At 36.1% G+C, this 18,637-nt stretch overlaps 1 protein-coding gene across 1 annotated transcript in view; it reads right to left on the bottom strand.

Annotated features, from left to right (window-relative positions):
• The window catches only part of DNAAF11 (dynein axonemal assembly factor 11), a 33,565-nt gene extending 16,277 nt beyond the window's left edge, over positions 1 to 17,288 (bottom strand). The window contains exons 1-10 of the mRNA XM_086465780.1: positions 17,243 to 17,288; positions 16,856 to 17,023; positions 13,828 to 13,905; positions 11,748 to 11,920; positions 10,554 to 10,753; positions 9,229 to 9,417; positions 6,054 to 6,131; positions 3,287 to 3,352; positions 1,537 to 1,606; positions 606 to 701 (exon numbers count right to left, since the gene is read on the bottom strand). Coding sequence (XP_086321906.1) covers positions 606 to 701; positions 1,537 to 1,606; positions 3,287 to 3,352; positions 6,054 to 6,131; positions 9,229 to 9,417; positions 10,554 to 10,753; positions 11,748 to 11,920; positions 13,828 to 13,905; positions 16,856 to 17,023; positions 17,243 to 17,288 — 1,164 coding nt within the window. The remainder of the gene's footprint in view (positions 1 to 605; positions 702 to 1,536; positions 1,607 to 3,286; positions 3,353 to 6,053; positions 6,132 to 9,228; positions 9,418 to 10,553; positions 10,754 to 11,747; positions 11,921 to 13,827; positions 13,906 to 16,855; positions 17,024 to 17,242) is intronic.
• Between the last annotated feature and the right edge of the window lie 1,349 nt (positions 17,289 to 18,637).

Below are 18,637 nucleotides of genomic sequence, written 5' to 3'. Positions count from 1 at the left end.
CCTCTTGCTCTGTGATTACATGCAGTTTGTACAGCTGGTCAGTGGATCCTTTCCAGCCAGAGAGAGAATGAAGGGAAAATGAATTAAGCAACTCTTGTTCTGATCACCTGAGACATGAGAGTAAGTACATCATCCTCGACCTTGAACCAAAATGTAATCTTCATACATATGTGTGCCACACAAATTTTGAAAAATCGATTTGTTTATATTATTTCGCAGGTAGAAAAAGAAAGCAGGTAAGTTGTTTATTTTCAGTTATTTAAAAAATCCATCTTCTCCCACATTTGCACAACACTGCGTGTTTTGCAGAGTCTCTTTTTCATATATAAAAAGACGATTCTGTTGAAAATAACAGAAATACAAATAGTTCTATTTATACTGATTTTCATAATGTTCCTTTAAAGGGATCTTAAATCCTAGGGTTTGGCTCTATGATTAAATTGTCTTTCTGGAATATTCCTTCTTTGGAAAATATGTCCTGATGGGAAAGGCTAGACTGAGTAACTTTAGCTAGCCAGATGGTACCTGTAACTCAGAAACATTCCTAAAGTACTCACAACATTTAGCTATCTTTGTATGATGCCTCCTCAGATTATTTTACATACCTTTGGCATGCTGACAACTAAATGACCAGTGGTTTGTGATCTTTTAGCAGAGCTGCTGTCTGGCTTCACTTCTTCAGGGAGCACAAGCTGAAATGGCTATGAGAAAATATGGGATTAGAGTATATCAGAATATCTTTTTTTTTTTTTTTGACCTGGACAGAATATATGCAGAAACATACATATCACATCCTTTGATCTTAATGACAGTCTAGGTCTAAGTCCTCTCACTTTATATGTAGTATTACTAATCCTAATAAATTATTAGCATGCTAAACAGCTTTTACTCACAAGTATAGTCACATGTATATTCCTGAATTGCTGTCATTCCTGAAGTGACATTTCTAAAGAAGGTTATAAAATGATGCTTGACTTTTGAATGAGAAAGATTATCCAGTCTATTTTAGACGTAAAGTAATTCTGAAGTTTTATTTATGTAGTTGGTACAGTCAAAAATAGGGATTTTGGTTTACTGTTTAAGCACTTCGGATTTAAAAAAAAAAAGATGATAAAATTAAAACCACTGAGAAGAGAGAAAACTGGAATGACATTTTAAATGCCCTTTCAAACGAATATACATCCATTTGTTTCTGTCAGCTATAAATTCCAGATTGTAAAATTGCTAAATTCTAGCCTAGGGCAATGAGCAAGCTTTCTTAAGTGAATTATGGTTCACTGGTGGCGGGGCAGGGAATAAGAAGAGGGAAGGAGAGAAAAAGAGAGTGAAATTTCATTTCAAGCTTTGCACATCTTCTGGTTAGGACTTCCACAGTTTGTGTGTGGTCCAAAATAACGCAAGTATGAAAGAACATTTTATTCTGCATAGGTGCACATGGTTGTTAGTTAACTCGTAAAGTCAGATCAAGAGTCCACTGAATAACTATGGTAAGCATCAACTCCTGATTTGAAATTAATGTAGTAAGAAAACACTAACCTTTCCCTTCACCAGCACTCGTACATAAGTTGGCTGGACATCAACATCAAGCAGAGAAGTGTCCAAATGTCTTCAGAATGAAACATAAATAAATGAATCAATCTACAGTACAATCCAGTGAATAAGCAGTGCAGACCATATAACTCCTTAATGATGATTTCGCAGTTCATAAACTACAAACTTCAATTTCAGTTATTAAGTTATATGAAATATTATTCAGATTTAACGTCTGTGGAAGAAAAAGGTGATCTTCCTGTGTGTTCATAGAATGTCAACTAAAATATTGTCTAAATTCAGTCAAGTCTACCATGTCAGCTATTGTATAACTGCAAGAATTCAAAATCTTTGTGGAAAATCATAGAATCTTAGAATCATTTGGGTTGAAAGGGCCCTTATAGATCATCTAGTCCAGCCCCCCCGCCATGGGCAGGGACACCTTCTACTAGAGCGGTTTGCTCCAAGCCCCATCCAACCTGGCCTTGAGCACTGCCAGGGAGGGGGCAGCCACAGCTGCTCTGGGCAACCTGTGCCCGTGTCTCACCAGGAAAAGTCCTTTCTTCTATTAGTTTAGTGCTTTACATTAACATGAAAATTCATCTATTTGCCGTTTAAAATTGTAAAAGTATTTTGCTACTTTTCTTTCTGAAGGCTTAACTAGTAAATGTATAATTAGAGTTCCTTTTTTTGCACAGAATTTGCTGGAAAATAATGAACAGAAATGCTTTACATTCCCAGTACTTTTAAATTTCAGCACCATCAAATAAAATTTGTGACCTGTAGAAGCTCCACTTTAACATCTGCTCTTAATCATGTGACACACACACTCATGTGAATGCACAAATACGTATTCCTTATTTCCCTTCTTTTATAATGTTATTTCTCAGGTGAATTTTTCAAACTTTTTAGTCTGCATTTCTTACAAGTAAGCACAGAATATTACAATATATCCAACATTTTATTGCACCTGAACAGATTTTCTGAGGCTCCAAATAAACCTAATTCTTATAATTCAGAAACACGGAGCAGGCTTCTTCTGAAGGAAATTAATGAGCTTTAAGGGAAGAACACCTGGTATGAATAGTGTTTCTGTGCTATAAAAACAGTTCAAGTTTTACTCTCACAAGTTTCTGTTATGGGTAAATAAGCTTGTGGGTTTCCAACCTCTTCCTGAAGTGTGGGCAAGGCCACTGTACTGCTTAGTAGAATAGACTATCAAATAGTTATCAGATTTCCTTGTCATATTTTGGCCTGGTTCGATCAAATTTCTTCCAGGCAATGCCCTGACACAGTTCAGCAAAGAGTATGGGCCATGGACTCTTTCCAGTAAGCAAGGAAAGTAGGACAAGGCTACCCTACTCTGTCTTGAGGAGGAGAATTTAACTAGAAGAATATGAACAGTACAGGAGCACTTCTAGGATCAAAGAGTGGGCAAAAACCTCCATTCCTTGCAATCAATCTGCGAATGAAGAATGGAAAAGATTTTACACATGTATAAAAGGACTGCAGAAAACATCAATTCCAAAAAGGATTATTAGACATAGTCCTCACTCAGGAGTAACAGAACAGTCTGAAGGGTTTTTAGTTTATAGAGCTTTATTTCTTTGGCACAGGCGTCAAGATTGATTCCATCATCCCCTATGTTATTTGTTTTCCTCTTGAAAAAGTCCCCATTATAGAGAGCAGTATTGTTGAAACACTGTGTATTAGAACTCAAGAATGGCAAAAATTAAGAGGAAAAAAAAATTCTGACCTGTAAACAGCAAGATCCAAGATGATCTGGTTGTTTTCTTCATCATCTTTCAAAGAGAAATCAAGCCTAATAATAATGACAAGAAACACCTCCAGGATAAATAAAACTGGAGTGAATAAGCAAACATTACAGCACACTTCAAATTCAATTGCTAGCAATTTTGGATCAATACAAATACCATTTAGACAATATGTCACATGATCATTTTAGAAACAGTTGCAATTTTCCTCATGAACAGGAATAACCCGCAGGCATTTGAACCAAATTCATTCTTATGATTATTTTCTATTCTTCCCACCTAACCCACAAGAAAAAGAACAAAAATATTGCTGAAGGGCAGTTAAAATTTGGATCAGCCTGTCAATGCAGAAAGAGAGACATCTGCTGGTGAAACCTGTCTGCTCTGTTAAAATCTTCATAGAAAAATAGGTCATGAAAAGCCTGAAAAGCTGGAACTTGGTAATTTTAACTTTCTCATCTATAAAGAAAAGCCGCATCTTTGTTCATAGCAATTAATGTGCCTAAAGTAGAAATATCTGCCTGTGCATTTCCGAAGTAAAACATGATTTGCACAATAGCCTGGACTCTACAAGCTTTATAATATTTGTTGAAAATGAGACTGTAGGTTGTATTAGCTGCATGTTTGTGATCTGCTGGCCGAGTTCTTAAAATTATGACAGAATCTTACCAGTTGTAAATTACTACAACTGTACAGAGGTCTAGTCTATACTTAACAAGTTCTGCTCATATACTCAAAACATTTCGCATGTATTAAAGCAGAGAAAAAAAACAGAATAAAACCCTCTTGTAAATGAGAAGATTTTTATAAAACAGTTACTAGTATAAAATGAGAGGGTTTTGCTTAATGTAATTTATCTGGAACATTTTAGTGACACTAAAATACTTCGATACTTTGTGTTCAGGTAACAGAAAGAATCTCAAATGTTAACAGTTTAGATGATACATTTTTTGAGCAATAAAAATATTTGTCAGATATATTTTTTACTCTTTGTTCTCCTGTATTCTGATACAGTCAATTTGCAAGAAAGCTTCTGGAGGTTTTAGTTTATGGGTATTTTTTATTGGAAAACCACAAAGAATACAAACCAGCTTTGTTTCCTGTTCATGCTTTTTTTCTCTTACTGCATTACGAATTTTGAGAATTCACTAAAATATGAAGGGTGAAAAAAGAGAAAAGAATTTTAAATTTTCTAGGGGGAAGCTTAATCAGAATTGAGGCAGAGAAATAGTCTGTTCTCAGCAGCCTGCAGCCATTCCTCTTGCTAACCTTCTGAAAGAACATCAGAGAAGCTTGGACATTGCTATGGACATTAGTCTTTCTCATTGAAGCAAAAAACTTTGGAGAGCACCATCTGTCTACTCGTATCTCTTTATTTATGTCTCTGCAATACACTGCCAGATTGCACTGAAGAGCTGTGATATTCTTGTTGAAGCCATGAGAAAAACTGCTTCTTGATCTGGCTTTACGTGGGCACATCCACAGACTAAATTCAAATCCAGAAAACCTGGCTGACACAAACAGGACTGCTACTAACAGTGAACTCTAGGGGACTGTATTTCTTCTAAAAAGATAGCTAGAGCTTTATTCTAAATGCCTCTGCTTTTTAGAGGTATAATCAAATTCTATTAACAGCAGATTTAAACTATTTTAGACTTGTCTACTTTGGACTAGAAAATTATTTAAATTTTTTTTCAGTCAACACATTTTTATGAAAAAAGTACATCAATACAACGGTAAGTATCTTCTGGTACACATGGAATAAACACAAGTTCATCTGCCACTACCTTTAATTTTCCCTATACTGAAAATTATGGACTGATCCTATAATGTAGGTTTTCAAATTCCTTGAATTTGCATGGATTCAGAAAATTCCACGTTTCAGAAAGCTAACAGTAAGCATGTTATTTAGCTTTGATTCTGCAGCCAGATTAGTCTTAAGATGGAAAAAACTGTTTGGAGGACAGCAGACAGGTACATGGCCCTTTGTAGGCCACTTTTTGATCACAGTCCGCTGTAGGAGGCTCTTTGTGGAGCCGTTTATAAGGAAACAATGTTCACACTCTCTGTCTCCTGTTTTCCCTGAGAAAAGAAAGGCTTGGTTCAAGTGAAACCAATGGTAATGCACGGCTGACACCCCTGGAAACTCATCCCAAAACACTTGAATACCCAGGTGCCTTTGACAATGATAAAATACAAGAGACTTCCCTGTATCACCAGCCTCTGTTGCTAGAGACCTCATTCAGTGTCAAAGGACCTCATGCCATAAAAGTTAATTACATACCCTTCGCAATTCTGCCATTTTCATGTCTGTCATCAGAGGACAGAATGATTTTGTCCAGAAATATTACTTGGATGTATTTTTTCACATTTAAGGTGCCTACTCATACACATTTATCCTCAATAGTCAAACCGGTTACACTTTTTCCACTATTAGCAAGAAGCTCCAAGAAAGAGAGCCTTACTGTAGAAGGGAAAAGAGTAAAATGTCTTTTACAGAAAAGTAAGTTCTTCAGTCATCAAAGACCAAGATGTTAAATTAAACGATCTTCAACATTTTACTCACTGAAAACTAATTCTTTTTCCAGCATCAGAGTATAAATTCAGAAGTCAGTTTTCCCACCAGGAATATAATACTGCAACAAGAATTTGCCATCCCTGTTATTTTTCTGCTGTCACATATCTTGAAATAGTTGCCTAAATCAACTATAAAGAGGTTAGCCTGTTTAACCTTTACACCTCACATACTTAGGCACATTTACATTCAGAACTTTTCCTTCTGCAGTGATCAAGGTCCGAAGAGGCTTCTCTCTTTTTTTTGAGTCCCTTAACAAAACAGAAAGAAAAATGGTTTAATATTTCACATTCTGGTATTTTAGGTTTAATAGCAAAAAAGAAAGAAGAGGATGGAAAGAGGTAAGAATTATCTGGCATTTGACATTAAGGCTACAACTTATTTCAGGAATGAAACAGGTTATATCAAACGGCCAATTGCACCTTAAAAGCATCATTTAAAGATGAGCAAATGCTTTGCAATATCATGACTGACATTGGTAATAACACCTTCTGCATGTCACAATGTCCATTATCAAACAGTAATATAGCAAATTTATATGGTATATCTTAAGAAATCAGTGGACTGCTTAAACATATGAAATGGGATATTTTGCTGGTTATGGTCCTACTAATCATGGGGTACCATTACTATTAACTGATTTGATGTATGTGCAAGAAATTCTAAAGAATTTTTTTATTCATGCTAACTTAATTCATTTTACTGAATAAATGCTTGGCATATCTCTTAATAGCGTGTCCATCAGCCACTATTCTGCAGTAGTAAAAAGAATTTTAATGGTCAAAATATTACAAGCAGCACCAAATAGGATACAGTATGAGCAAAGTGCATACATACAGATTATTTGTTGATGCTTCTATCACATTTTTTGTCGTGTTCTTCCCTCAAAAAGTACAATACATATTACTGATGGAGACTTTAATCTTCACTATCCATGTTCAACTACCAGCAATTAAACCATAGCTGACTTTCATTTAGTGCAATAAAAAAGCTACCTTAAATTTATCTACCGAAACAAAGCAGATCACTGTAACATCATTAAAACTTGTAGTACTGGTATTTTCCTGTATAAATGTTTAGATCATGAGCAAGGGGAGGAAGAGTAAGGAATTTTAGTAACATAAAAGAGGAAAATCCTCTTGCACCTAGATAAAAAATGGCTAAGTTTTCTTTAAAAATACAGCACTGTAATTGTTGCTTTGCGTTAATCCACTCTTCAGCTGGTCAATGTAGTCTGTATGGCTCCTTCAGCTGGCATATTAAAAAAAGCATTTCTCAAAAAGACAACACCAATACATTGCTTTTTGTGTTCCTGAACCAATGCCTTACTATAAATTCAAGATTAAGAGAACACTAAAGGTAAATCACTAATGAGGGAAATAAAGTATGTAAGATTTAGACCACCTCAGGGGAAAAAAAAAAAAGCATAAAAAAAAAGATTTGGTCTATAAATACAATGGATTTGAAGAAGAAATAAAAACATTCGAGTGGAGCTACTGGAATGACTACATAAAAACAACTTCTGTTTAAGAAAGATTCACTACTATTCACGTGTTAAATACTGTTCTATAGTATAAATCAGAGCTTTAATGTGGGATTCGTGGGCTAGCAGTTTCTACACCTGAACCTCTACTCTTGACATTTAAATGCAAAGTGAACGAACCACCGCTCTGTTCTAAAGATGCAGTTCTCAGAAATAATTCAGGAAATTACATCCTACCACCTTTTAGCTGTTAATCATCTGTTTCTAGATCAAATCTGTCTGCTCATGTGAACTATTTTAAGACAAATTCAGTCATGTCATAATCAGAGTTTCAGATACCGTGTTTAACTTTGTGCTGAGATGAGCTGAAAGGCCTTGTTGTGGCAACAAGCAGCTAAAGGAGATCCTGTGCACTTTTCAGCTGCAACTGATTTTACACTTGTCTGAATTTTTTTGAATGAAACTGCAAGTATTCACTCATTTGGCAATAGCCAAAGCTGCTCAGTTTATTACCAACCATGCAACTATACTGCGTGCTGGCAAATTTAACTTGTGCTAACATGTCATATAGATAGGCTCAAATTTGGCATTGGTCTGATTGAGTTTGTGTCAATTTTATACAGAAACATCCTTTCATACTGAGTAATTTGAATTGAAGTTACATTTCAGCTCCTGTCCACCAGCAAGCATGAGTTGAAGTTGTCAGGGGCACTTTTCTGTTCTCATCTTTCTCATGCTACCTAACAAAAATCTTGCCACCAAACACAAATGAACCATGAAAGGATTTTTAACTCCTTTAAATGCCTCGGAAATGTAGATAAACCCAGAAAGGAATTATTCTGTCTTTATTATAAAACTATTTGGACTCTCCTTGAATATTTAGAGGGAAGCATTTGGAACACATTTGCTTTTGACTAGAGCAAGGCATCCTCAAATACAGAAAAATTCTAACTAGCTAGAATCTGGGTTTCACAGTAGTTCTTCTGGGAAAGTGCTAGACCTTGAATTAATAATAGCAACAAGCTATGCAGATTTCCAGACTTCTTGAAGAGCTCCCTAGGACTGACTTTTTCAATACTTAGGCTTGATATATCTTTTAAAAAGCACACCCTTAAAAAAGAACAGCTAGAAAAATCTCTGGCACAAATGCTGTTATATAAGGGGAAAAAAAAAAAAAAAAAAAGGAAGAAAAAGACATTGCTTGCAGTGTTTGTGGAACTTATAAGCCAGCATCAATAAAATAACTTTTTTTGCTAGTATCTGCATTCATTTTCCATGTTCAGCAAAACCAAGGACAACTTTAGAAAGTTTTAAAGGCTTTTCAGGGGCCAGACAACTTCAGATTCTGCATGCCAAAATAGCATAGATAGCGTGAAGAATCCTGTTACTTGGGATGAATATCTTTGGTCCAAGTCACACAGAAAAGGTGCTAGAAATGCCACTTGCACAAAAGTCTTGTAGCATGGCCTGTAGGGCATTTATATAATGCAGTCTGAACTCTTGATAAATGCTCTTAGCAAGAATATTAAAAATTGAACTACATGAAACGTATCAGCTGATAGAAAAATGAAACTTCTGAAGTCCATAAAACACAGCTGAAAAGATAAATTCTTTTTAAAAACTATATTTGAGGAAAAACAAAATAAAGAGTATTACAAATGGATTTTAGAAAATGAAAAAAAACAACCAAAATGAATGGGCTGATTATTTCATTTCTATTTTGTAAGCATATTTGCACAGGCAACAGGGATTTAAGCTGCCTGTTCTCAGTAATGTTTCATTTGAGGCAGTCACCTACCTCTTCTCTGTACCTTTGGAAACTTCCCTTTCTTCAATTCACAGAATATACTAAAGGAAAAACATACCTTATATTGTCTTTAGCTCTCCGTTTTTCTTCCATATATCTGTGAGTTTCTAGTCTAGATTCTGGAGTATAAGGTGTAGGCTCCTCCCAAAATCTTCTGTCTTCTTCATTATCTTCAACGGCTCTCCCTGTTTCTTGTTCTCCACCTCCTTCTGCCTCCTGGTTTTCTTTGCCCTGTAGGGAGTCTGGGCTACACAGGATCACATGGAAAATTTTCCCAGTGAAAAGAAGGAAGAGGAACAGTACTTGCTAATGAATTCCTGCAGCAATATTTCTTTAACCCAATACTAATAGCTCTGTAATTCCTACCAAGAACAAGATCTTACATATTTGGATATCATTCTCTGCTCTGCTTCTTTCATCAATCAACAAAACATATTGGAACATAATGTTTTTCATTGACTTAACTACGCAGTGATACTATGGTTATGCCTCACCCTCTGAAAACCCTGATAGGTAGTTCAACAGATTTAACCTCAGGAGCAGAATTTTCAGATTCCCTCACAACTTTCAGGTGAAAGAAAACCTTCAGTCTGTGTTATGTTTAAGTGTTCCCAATATCAGGTGGCAGCAGATTAGAAATTTAGCAACAATTTACTTAAGTCATCTCCTCAAGTGCCGTCTTAGAACCTGAATCATTTTTTCCCCTAGCCCTAAGCCTCTGTAATCTTCAGAAATTCTCTGTCCATAGAGAGAGAAAACTAAATTTATGCTACAGCTGTTATCTGTGAGGACAAAGTTCCATAGCCAGCTCCATGGAACTTAGTCTTTATTGGATTAAAAATAAGATGGATGGCAACTGCAGTGGAAGATGACTTCAGACAAAAGTCCTTCTGCTGTCTAGGTCATCTCAGTGACACTGGGTGGAAGAAGTATAGAATTCAACATTCCGTAGCCTTTTACATCTCAAAACATCTGCAATATTCCATTCCAGTCTTCATATCTAATAACTCTAAATCAAAAGAAATTATAAGTGAACAGCTGCTTTCTCTGGAACCCCTGTATTAACTTAAATAACAATTCCCAGCTATTCACCGGAAAGGAGCTATCAATTACACTGTTTTGGCACCCAGACAATTCAGCCTGGAGTTCTGGGCAAAACTTTCATTGCACTGTCTGCAGGTCAGTAATTAATTACGTTTGTAAATAATTATATTTTTCATTGGAGATAACATGCATGAGGGGAAATAACTCTGCTAGAATCAACAATAAAGACGAACAAAAATATTTAAGCAGAATTATATAAACTATTTAGTGAGGAAAACCAAAATTCTTAATGGAAAGAAGACTGACATTTACGCACAAACTCTTGTCACTTATCATTACCTATCAAATCCAAGCTTAGAGTCCACTTGTTTTTCTTTCTTGTGCTTTCTTTCTTGCATTCTTCTTTGAGCCTCTTCTTTTTCTCTGGCCCTTTTGAGAAGGTAAGCTTTTTCCTGTTCTCTGATTTTCTGTTTCACTTCTGGATAGTTTTGAAGTGCTTGAATCCTCTCTGAACGTTCTATTTCTTTACTATCTAAACACTTCCCAAAAGCAAAACAATCATTACAGACATGTGAGAAATTTTAAACATATTCAAATCAATAAGTCCATTAAACTGTATGTTAATTTTGATAATTACCTTCTGTATAAAATCAAAAATTTCTCTTTCAAACCTCCATAGCACTATGAAAGTTATATCATACTAAAAAGAATTAACAGTACATTGCTATTCAGATCTGAAAATGGTTTTGTGTGCCTGAGAGCTGCTGTTTGCATTTTCCAGGCATTTCCATTGGTTTTATTAGGCTATGTAGTAAAGAGAGGCCCTTCAGCCATTTCTGGTAGTGATTCCGACCTTGATTCAGCTCATGAAGCTGTTACAAAATTATCTCTTTTGATGTGTTAGTTTATTGCCAACTAAGTGAGTTGAATCTACTCCTAATAAGTTAAGCACTTGTCTGTGGTCCTCCTAGGGAAATTTTGGGAGCGTATTTCAGGACTGGGACTGCCTATTTCAATGAAAGGAAATCATTACATTGGTTCAGTCATTGCACAAAACCTCAATCTCAAAGTATCTATTTACAGCTAATGTAATATAGGGCATTTTCACATCAACTTCTCTTTCTACTGCCTTACGCTGTTGGTTTGGACATACTGTTGGTATGGTACCACAACCTGGTAACTTACTGCAATCAAGAGAATAATTTAAAAATACATTGTCTATATAAAAGCAAATGAGAAAAAAGTCTGAACTGTACAATGTATTTATGTTTTCAAAACTTTGTTTAAGGATCTCCAATAAAAATGACAGAGAAGTTAACAAATGCATGTGGTTTAGTCAAAATAGAACCAATTTATTCTCCCATTATTTCCTATAGTCATTTATTCCTCAGAATAGAATTTACTTTCCTATGGACAGTAAGAAAAATGCTACTAGCTTTTCTACCACAGGGATTTATTTTGTTTGGGATTAGTATGTTCAGTTGACAATGCTCATTATTGATTTGGATATAAATTTAGTTTTTAAAATCTTACTTTTAATTGATGAAGAGTTGCCACTACAAATTGCCTATAACCTTCAAATTCAGTACACGGGTTACCCACTAGAAACAGTTCCTCCAGATGTATATTATATTTTAGGGCTTCAATACTGGAGAGTTCACCAATGAAATTTGCTGTCAGGTCAAGTTTCTTCAGTTCTTCACAGCCTGTTTGAAAAAACCTTAATTTGATTTTCCCATAACATAAATGTACACGACATACACACACACACACAAACACACACACGTGCACACATTTGAATATAAAACTGTCTGCATTTGTCATCTGTATATGAATTTCGACTCATTAGAACACATCTTTTCCAATCCACAAGTGAAAGAGTGACTCACAGCTTAAGTTTATGAGGTCAAAATATTTATAGAAAGAAGAAACCTCAATAAAATACAAAATATCAAAACTTATTATTGGTTTTATCACTATCAAAACTTTTTGGTCGGTACTGGTACACTAGATGAGCTATTGAGTGTTTCATTTTCAGATAAGCTGGACTTCAGTTTTAACAGTCTGATTGCCTTGGTAGCCCTCCTCAACCGAGTCGTCACATGGCTAAAAGAGTGTCTAACTGCTTCAGGACAGCAGGATCAACTATGGGTTTCATTTCTGTGTATTGTTAATCTTAGCTAACATTATTTAAGTGTAAAGATAAGGTTTTCTAAAAATGCACTCCCAGTCAAGATGAGGTGTTCCACTCTACGGGCTCAGCTATCACTGGTTAAATTGCAAATACCAGTGATAAAATGTTGTTTGTTAACAAAATAACTAACTACAAAGAGAAACTCTAAATTAGCTAAGAAAATGCTCTGGGAAATCCGGATTCAAAATTTATCAGCCTCTCCTTTTATCACAATCTCTCCATGAATCATAACCTTGACTCTAAGAGTAAAAAAGTTTAGCTAAGAGCAAGCTCAACTTTGATGCTCATTGTTGTAATCACCTCTTTTCCTTTGCAGGTCTATTTGGCAAGTATTTTATGCATAGTGGAGCTGAAAGGAAATAAACAACTCAAAATGATTGATTGGTGGATTTATATAACCCAAATTTTTGTGAGGCTCACTCCCAAAGGTTCTGACTCCTTAGTAAATGACAAATCACAGTAATAAATAATGCAAGCTGATAGAGGAACTTAAAATTTACTGGCATGAAAACAGATGCAAGTTTCTCAACAAATTCCCAAATATGTAATGCACTACCTAGTTCTTCAGGTTTTAGAAGTTTCTGTTTAGCCTATTTGCTTATTTTTTTAATTTGATTTAAGCCACTGTCTCGAATCAACTTGTAGACTTGGGGAAAAAACAAAACCAAAACCAAAACAATCAAAACAAACAAAAAACCCCAGCTTTTTTTTCATTGTTCGCTTGTCAAGGTGGACATTTTACACATTCAGCAACTGGCCTAATCAGAATCAAAAAAAGAGAAAGCAATCAAGTCAGAAATTATCAAGTAATATGAAATGTGGTTATGGGTGGCTCTAAGTCTTAGCTGTAGATCTTGTAAAGTGCTAGATCTTTGCACATGCAATTATAGTAACAGGATAAAGGATTAAGCACAGCTAAATCAGTCAGGACTTCATGCAATGACAGAGGAAAGAATCATCTGAATAAACTCTTTCAAAATTCCCCAGACTGCCAATCCAACCTGCACACAGACTAGAACCTTCTTGTATGTGACACTTGATTGCTGAATTGAAGATGAGTGCTGGAACATTACACAAGAGAGGCTTTTTGCAACTTGAATAGCATTAAAAAAGATAGCATCGCTCCAGCTAATCTGCGTAACAAATCGTCTTATCTTTACAGTGGGGAAATATCAATTTCATGAAAAATTTTGATTTCCACTTTGTAAAGCTTTAAAGAATAGAGCTATCATAGCTGGCAACAAGCACTTGCTACAAAGAAGCATTTGTTGAAATGCTGCACACAAAAAGGCTCTTTCTGACTGTCAAGAAAGCACCTCTGCTGGTGGACACGCTTAATGGCTTCCACTCTCTTTTGCACTAAGTCACAACTGAAGCATTTCAATATAGAAAGGTGAAACGGTTTGTTTAAAATCTGACCTTCCAGATTTTCAATTCTTTCAATGTTGTTCAAAGCTACATTTAAATATTCCAGCTTCTTTAGTTTGCCCACATTTTCTGTAACAAGACAGATGTTATTTCAGTTTTCTTCATTGGAAAGAGGATTAGCATTTTACTTGCTCACTTTACTTCAAAGAAACAATAAAGCAGAAAATATGAACGACAAATCAGGTATGTATCAGGTTACTGGGCATTAATATTTTAATATTAATAAAAAGGCAAAACTAAAAAAAGTTCTCCAAAAATACAAATTAAAATTTTAAAATAAAAGCAATAAGGAAGGTTATAAACACATTTTTTATCACAAATCCATAAAGCATGTATAGAATTCAAGAGCACTGGCCAAAAAGCATGGTGAAACATTCCATTTGTCATGAAAGGATCAGACCATACTCAGCCAAGCTTTATAAAATTGGAGTTTTACACTCACTCATACAGAAAAGATTGGCTTCTTCAGTATTTATTTAATTTTTAAAGATCTTTTATCTACAGGGTTAATACAAGAAACTTCCTCTCCTCCGTTATTAAAAATTTTGCAAATAAGAATTTTTATGGTTTCGGTATGAACAAAACAAAGCCACTCACACACACACACACTCCCCCTCCTAGTCTGGAATCTAACCTGCATTATTTTCACCATGAACTACTGAAATCAGCAGGTTCAAATGTGTGGGGCTGTGTCAGGATGGCTAGTATTTCCTCCTTTGAATACAGAAAGGGTGTAAAGAGGGGATAAGGTAGCAATAATCTTCATCAGTCCCCAAAACATCTGAAAAATGCCAATACCACTTGAAAGACATGACACACAGGTCAGAGACATAAATCTGAGACAAGATACACTACAATTTGTGTCACAGGTCACCAATTTCTCCCCAATCACTACATGTTTCAAAGATCTGACTGGGAAACCTATCCAATGAAGTCATTAAAGTTTACCTCAAACCCTAATTCACAAGCCACACTGATTAACTGCTGTACAAACTCTCCCTGCTGAGACAAAGAAAGAAATTCAAGCAGAGGGAGCTTCATCTGACCAACACAGATCATGCCTAAGCTGTGGTAGTCGTCTAGGCTCTTCTATAATGAATAAAGAGAAATAGGCTCTTCGAGGTGCGATTTGTCTTATCTTAAATTGGCTGTCTAGAACCAGTGAACCAAATCATGCTCAAAAATATGCCTCTTTTTCATCACTGGTTATAAAGGGAGGCTACAGTAACTGCTTAAAATATAGATGTCTAAAAGCTTGGTGACATGAATCCTACCACTTAGTTTACTAAGACCTTGGAGAGATATTTTCTTCATCATTCACAAAAAGACGATGAAATGGATTTTTCAGCCAGGACTTGCGCAGCTTATGTTGGCTGTTCATTTTTCTTACAGTATTTCTGTAACAGCAGTGCCCATACACGTGAAGATGTGAGAGAGAGAGACATGACGATGTGAGAGAGACAAGTGTTGAAGACAACGGTATCTTGTGGGGTTTTTCCCATTTATAGAAAAGAAAAGAACCAGGACTCATCCACACAGTGGATGCCTTACAACTTGCTATCTGATTTGTAGGCCAGTCTGATCTTAAGGATTGTATAAAGGTTTTCTTTAAGAAAAGACACATCATCCCAACAGAGTCAATATAAACCATTTGGCTATGATATTTTGAAGCGTGCTTGGAACTGCTGCGTGCTCCTCATGGACATGTTGGTATCCACTGGGAAGAATCACTTCTCAAATTCAGTACTTTGTAACGCAACCCGTGTTGGCAACCCGTTTGGTCACTATTTATACAGCCCCTTTTTTGTTTTTTTTTTTTCATTTGTTACTAAGGCATTGTCTTGGAAAGCTGTTACATTACACAAGAATATATGAAGTAGGAAGTTGCACACTTTTCCAACTCCTACAGTTAGATTAAGTTAAAACAAAAATTAAATGTCTCAGAAATGAGATTGCTAAAAAAAAATCTTATGTCCAAGAAGCAATAATCTGAACAGTAAAATGATATACCTTACTAACCCAAAAGAGGTATGAGTGTTGACAAAAGAACAAGATGAAGTCTTGTGCCTTATGAAGAACACAGAGAGAAAAACAACTCATTTTAGTCCCAGCCTTGATGGGGCAGAGCAGCCTAAAGCAATTTCAAAAACCTTATTCTCTCTGGGAGAAGATTCCTCCACTCTAAGTGATGCAGATGTTATCAGTACAGATACAGCTTCCTGATGAGCCCCTCCAGAGAATTTAAAGCCTTTGCCTCCAAGTCCTGAGCACAGGATTTCAGCCTAAAAGTTTAGATATTTTTTTGTCCTTTCAAGGAACTTCGAAGAAATACGCTAATATAATTCCTGAGCAGTTCTGACTTTCCATTCTTCATCTACACACTATCTGTAGAGTCTAAGCTTTTCCAGCCCAAGGCCTGATGTCATATCTTTCTGTAGGGAGCCTAGCAAACATGGGAACCGACACCACAAAACACCGACCATACGAAATCATACCTTTTCCTGTGGTGCAGGAAGACTATTGAGACTTCACTGTAAAACGTTGCCTTTATGCACAAAAGCAGTGAAAATTATTTCAATGTTAACAAAAAGTACTGTCTGTATATATATAAAAAGTGAATTTCAAAATGAGCCTGAAGAGAGCTAGTCCTATGATATCACAGTCCACAGTATATGCAAAACTGTTTGTCTCCCTCTTTGCCACAAAGACTGGATATTTAAGTTATGCCTTGATTTTTGAGATTTTCATCAATAAAAGGTGCTCCACACTCATATTCTAGTGATTTGTATCTCGGTACTATCTTTTTCACTTAAAATTTCTCTTGCAAATTTCTGGTCTTCTTAGAAATTTACTAAAGAGACAGGGAAAGGAAATCTTGTAGGAGCAGATCCACAAAGGACTTCTCTGTAGTTCCTCACTCTACATTCCCTTAAAGTATAACACAACAGATATTTTTTCCTAATTTCAAAATTATGTGTGTAAACCCACTTAAAAAGAAACTTATACAGAAAACACTTACCGATTTTTGGAATTAGATTATTCTGAAGATAGAGAATTTTTAAATCTCGACACCATTTGTCAAGATATTCTAATTTTTCTATTTCCTGTTGATGTAAAGAAATTTCTTCCAGCGAAAAAATTTCACAGTTGTTATGTTCTGCACGTCTTCTAACAAGATCTTCCGTGACTGAAAGAAACATTAGATGTCATATTTGCTTTTAAGCATTTTCTGCCATCTGACTTATGAACAATTTATAAAATCATTAAAACCTTTTGTTCCACCATACCAAATAAATACCTGGTAGGAACACCAACAAAAATAAAATCTGCTCGAAAAGACATCAAGTGTCAAGTAACTTCAGCCCATTCTGCCACAGAAAACGTTTGTGAAACACATTCATGTCACCTGTAACATTTAGAAAAATCCATAGGAAAACTGCTGAGTCTCCCATAACAGTGAGATACAACCCTTGCAGAAATTATTCCAGCATCCACTATTTTCAGCACAGCTCGGGTTGCAGATTGATTCATGTAGACAAGCAATAGAGTGGTTTATGCTCTTTTATTTCCTGATGCCAGATGTTCACATCACGGATAGCGGGGCGGGGGGGGGGAAGGGGGGGGGGAATAAACTATCTGCAGTGTGTCATCATACTCTTCCGCCAGCACACAGAAATAAGGAGCATAAATGTTGAAAGCGGGCAGATTTTTTTTACTTTTTTCACACTTGAGGCAAAGGCGTAACTAATTCACGCTTATAAATGCTTATGTTAGAACGAAATTTAATCCTGGGTATTTCTTAGGCACTACCAGCTCATTAGCAGGCAGCAAAAGAGTTTCAGTGGCCGAAAATCACCAGAGACCTGGGTTCAGAGTTATCCTGTAGTAATATTTAAGCCAGGCAGTCTTTCAAACAGTGAAAAGGCTCTGTATAATGAAGGTAAAGGAATTCTGAGAACCAGTGCTCACTCCTGAGCTAGATGTTAGTACTTTGTTTCCAGGACTGCACCAAAGAAGCACTAGCATTTTCCTCTCCTTGAAAAGCAGTGAAATACAGCGAGTGAAGTCCTGACTGAAAAACTAGGGGTTTATGAAATTAGCATAGGCTTTTTCATGATTGTTAATGCTGAAGAAAGACTCCAAAGAAAAATAAGTAAAAAGAAAAAAAGATACAGAGATCTGTGAGAGCAAATTGTTCCTACCGTCTCTTCTTTGTTGCAGGGAGGTTTTGTGATATCGTCCAGTCTTATTAGTGGTCCTGGAATGGCTGCACACATTCACATGGACTGGTCTGCTACAAGCTGGGTGAAGTATGTACCAATACAGCCCAAACTCGTATGTGTCAGGGCAGCTCCTGTATCTACAGCCCTTGGGAAAGGGATGAAACTGGTTTTCCATACGTTATTTACAGATGACCAGGATGAAATCTCCCTTCTGTTCAACAGAGTTTCATCTGACATGATTCACAGAAATAATGGTGATACTGATATTGATGTAAGAGGGGATCCTGCCTGCACATAAAGCATATTGGGGAAGTGTAAGAGTCGGTCCGAAAAACAGCATTGTCTCAACCATGTCACCAGGAATCTGCACTCCAAAAGTTAGGCTAACATCTTGACATGAGTCTACAGCAGCCTGCCTGAGCAGCAGTTGCTGATCCTGGGAAGGGAATGCCAGGCCTGTAAGGTCATTGTGCCCTGGACAGAGCAAAGACGAAAACTGAGCAACTTGTTCATCTGGCAGAAAACAGCAAAAGGATAAGAGATGCTGCTGTCTGCTTCTCCCTTCCAGAAACCTTGTG

Source organism: Leptosomus discolor, chromosome 5 (assembly GCF_034619465.1).
Source record: "Leptosomus discolor isolate bLepDis1 chromosome 5, bLepDis1.hap2, whole genome shotgun sequence".
NCBI lineage: Eukaryota > Metazoa > Chordata > Aves > Leptosomiformes > Leptosomidae > Leptosomus > Leptosomus discolor.
The sequence above is the reverse complement of the archived record's forward strand: the minus strand, read 5'-3'. Positions and strand labels throughout refer to the sequence as shown.